We start from the raw sequence: 2,581 nt of genomic DNA, 5'->3' as shown, positions 1-2,581 counted from the left end.
TCAGGGAGGGACTCAACGATAATAAAATCGCTTTGCCCAATGTCTCCTATTCTTCGAATACGACTGTTCCGATCAATTTGAGGTTCTCCTGGAACGGTTCGATCATTTTGAGATTCTCTGAATACTTTGATTTGTGCTTCATCTATAAAGTAGAGCGTGAGCCTATTTCAAAACTAGTAGGCAGTTAGCGTGATCGGTTAGTTATAAGAACCGATTTTTTTTCTTTTTCATTTTTTGCATATGAATAAGAACTGATACTTTCAAAATTATACTCTTCGAAGATGCGGGTTGAAATAAAATTAAAAGAAAATAGGTTAAAAATGACCTGGCCGGAGGTATACAATTCCATATTCAAAATTTACTTCTTTTAAACCATCAAAGACAAGAGGTCACTTTCTTTTTCCAGACCACTTCTGCTAAAATCCCTTCCTCTTAAAATAGTTGTAGTAAAACTATACATGTTCTGAAGGAATACACAATTTCCGTTTTCTACATGGATACTCTGTGCTTGTATGCTAGCGGTTTACCATAAATTGCAACAGAATGACATAATCAACTTACGGAATCCATCATATAAGTGCATTTGTAGGATACACAATTGATAGAATTAATTGGACGTTATGTACACCATATGAATTACACAGTGAGTATGAACAAATTGAATTGTAAAATTAGATCAGTGCTACAAGCAGCACACCCACATTAAACACCGTAACTTGCACTTTATGCAACCAATTATTACAAATCCACCACTTTCCCTGATAAATTAATTGGTCGGCAGATATTGCTCGCTAGAATTGCAATTTGCTAACAAAGGATTGCCCGAAGGTCCACCCCTTTGGCACAACGTCGTTAAACACAATAGTGTGTCCATCAGTGTTTGTTAGTCTGAAAGAGAGCATCTTTCCAGTCAGGTTCACCAACGAGTGCCAGTTAGCGCCCCAATTGCGTGCCATAGGCATCCAGTCATCAGAATCAGAGCTCTTGACATCCATGGACTTGATCGATCCTGCTGCAGCAACATTGCTCACAAGCACAAGATTGAAGTAATCGTGACCATTGATTTTGAACCTCACACCACCCCGCTTCACGCACGGAACTCTGCATGTGTATGGCAGTGACATAGAAAACTATAGGTTAAATGGCTCTAGTGACTCTGGACTAATTTCTGAACAAGTAAGAAGCACATATATACCTTTGGTACATGACGGGGATGATGCCACCTTTATAAACACCGATCTTCTCCCAGGCTGGTTGGGCCATATCAAAGTGCGGCCTTGGCGTGTTGCACCAGCCGCCATCATCATTGGGGAGGGCGTCGTTGGGTGGACAGAAGTTTGTGGCAGTGACGGTGACCGTAACGCCGGGCTTGCAAAACAACGGGTCTGCACGCTTGCGGTCGCATGCAATCTTGTAACACTGCCCGCACGCGGCGCCATCATTAAACAACACGGTGCTCAAAGCGGCCGTGCGTGTCCCGTATCCTTCGGAGAAGAGGTTGCCATACCCGCACGCACCACCTGCAATATATAAGATACATCGCAAATGTTAATAGACAAAAGAACAAGATGAAGAGGGCAGCCACACACAAAATAGATGTAGTTGTGTGACTTGAATAATTACCCATTGTGTCGGAGGCGTCAGCGCCACCGTAGAATGTTGCATGCGCCTTCTGCCAGATGAACGGTTCTGGGGATGGCACAGTTGCGGTGTCCGCAGCCACAGACAACAGCACACTGCCAACCGCCAGCAGCATTACGGCGACAACTCGAGCTGGAGCCATATGTATGGCTGTGTGCCCTCGAAACTTTACAGCTTATGATCTGTACCTGATCCGAAAAACTGGAGTGCGCAAGCTGATGAGTACGGTCTATATTAATTTGTGGCTGATGGTTGTGTGGTGATGTGATGCTCATATTCTCACGATCGTTTGTTTATATAGTCTTCACATGCGGTTGATTCATTCGCACGTCGCAAGGCCACCCTGATTGATTGGTGAATGGAGCAGCTAGCGTGCAAATGTGCCTGGCCGTGCAGCCGTGCCATGGCTTGAGGGCCAATCCACAGATATATGTACGTACGCGCAGACACATTCCTTGAATCATACTACGAGTGATCGTATGCTGCACCTGATCCTTAACGTCGGCGCTGCGGCGGTATCTAATGATTAGGTCGTGAAGAAACCTTGAGTTGTCAGTAAGGTACATCCATATGCATAGATCCTTTGAATCCGTACATTTTTAATGTATGGTCGACAAGAAATTGAATATTCATCGGTTTGATCCTGGGAAGCAGCGTGACGTTAGGTCTGGTGGATCGTAATGCATGCCAAACTCGGCAACGTTCAAGAATGTTTAAAATATTCATAAATTCCGAGAATGTGAACAGATTGAAAGGGACATTCTGAAGATTTAAAATGCACATGTATTAGAAAAAATGTTTCTGATTTTTTGTAAAAAAAAATGAGATACTAAAAAGTGCCTGCGAATTTTTAAAAAATATCATAAATTTTTAAAAAGCAAAAAGGAACTAAAAAACTATGTGCATAGATTTTTAAAAACTAAAAACGAATTTCAGAAAA

At 42.4% G+C, this 2,581-nt stretch overlaps 1 protein-coding gene across 1 annotated transcript; it reads right to left on the bottom strand.

Annotated features, from left to right (window-relative positions):
* Nucleotides 1-614: 614 nt before the first annotated feature.
* Nucleotides 615-1,893, bottom strand: LOC123064550 (expansin-A24-like). Its single transcript, XM_044488009.1, has 3 exons — nt 1,624-1,893; nt 1,196-1,520; nt 615-1,101 (listed from the first exon to the last, which is right to left on the bottom strand). The coding sequence occupies exons 1-3, from the start codon at nt 1,781-1,783 to the stop codon at nt 792-794; spliced, it is 795 nt and encodes a 264-aa protein (XP_044343944.1). The 5' UTR covers nt 1,784-1,893; the 3' UTR covers nt 615-791.
* Nucleotides 1,894-2,581: the final 688 nt, after the last annotated feature.

Source organism: Triticum aestivum, chromosome 3B, assembly GCF_018294505.1.
Source record: "Triticum aestivum cultivar Chinese Spring chromosome 3B, IWGSC CS RefSeq v2.1, whole genome shotgun sequence".
Lineage (NCBI taxonomy): Eukaryota > Viridiplantae > Streptophyta > Magnoliopsida > Poales > Poaceae > Triticum > Triticum aestivum.
Note: the sequence above shows the minus strand (reverse complement) of the source record. Positions and strands in the feature narration are given on the sequence as shown.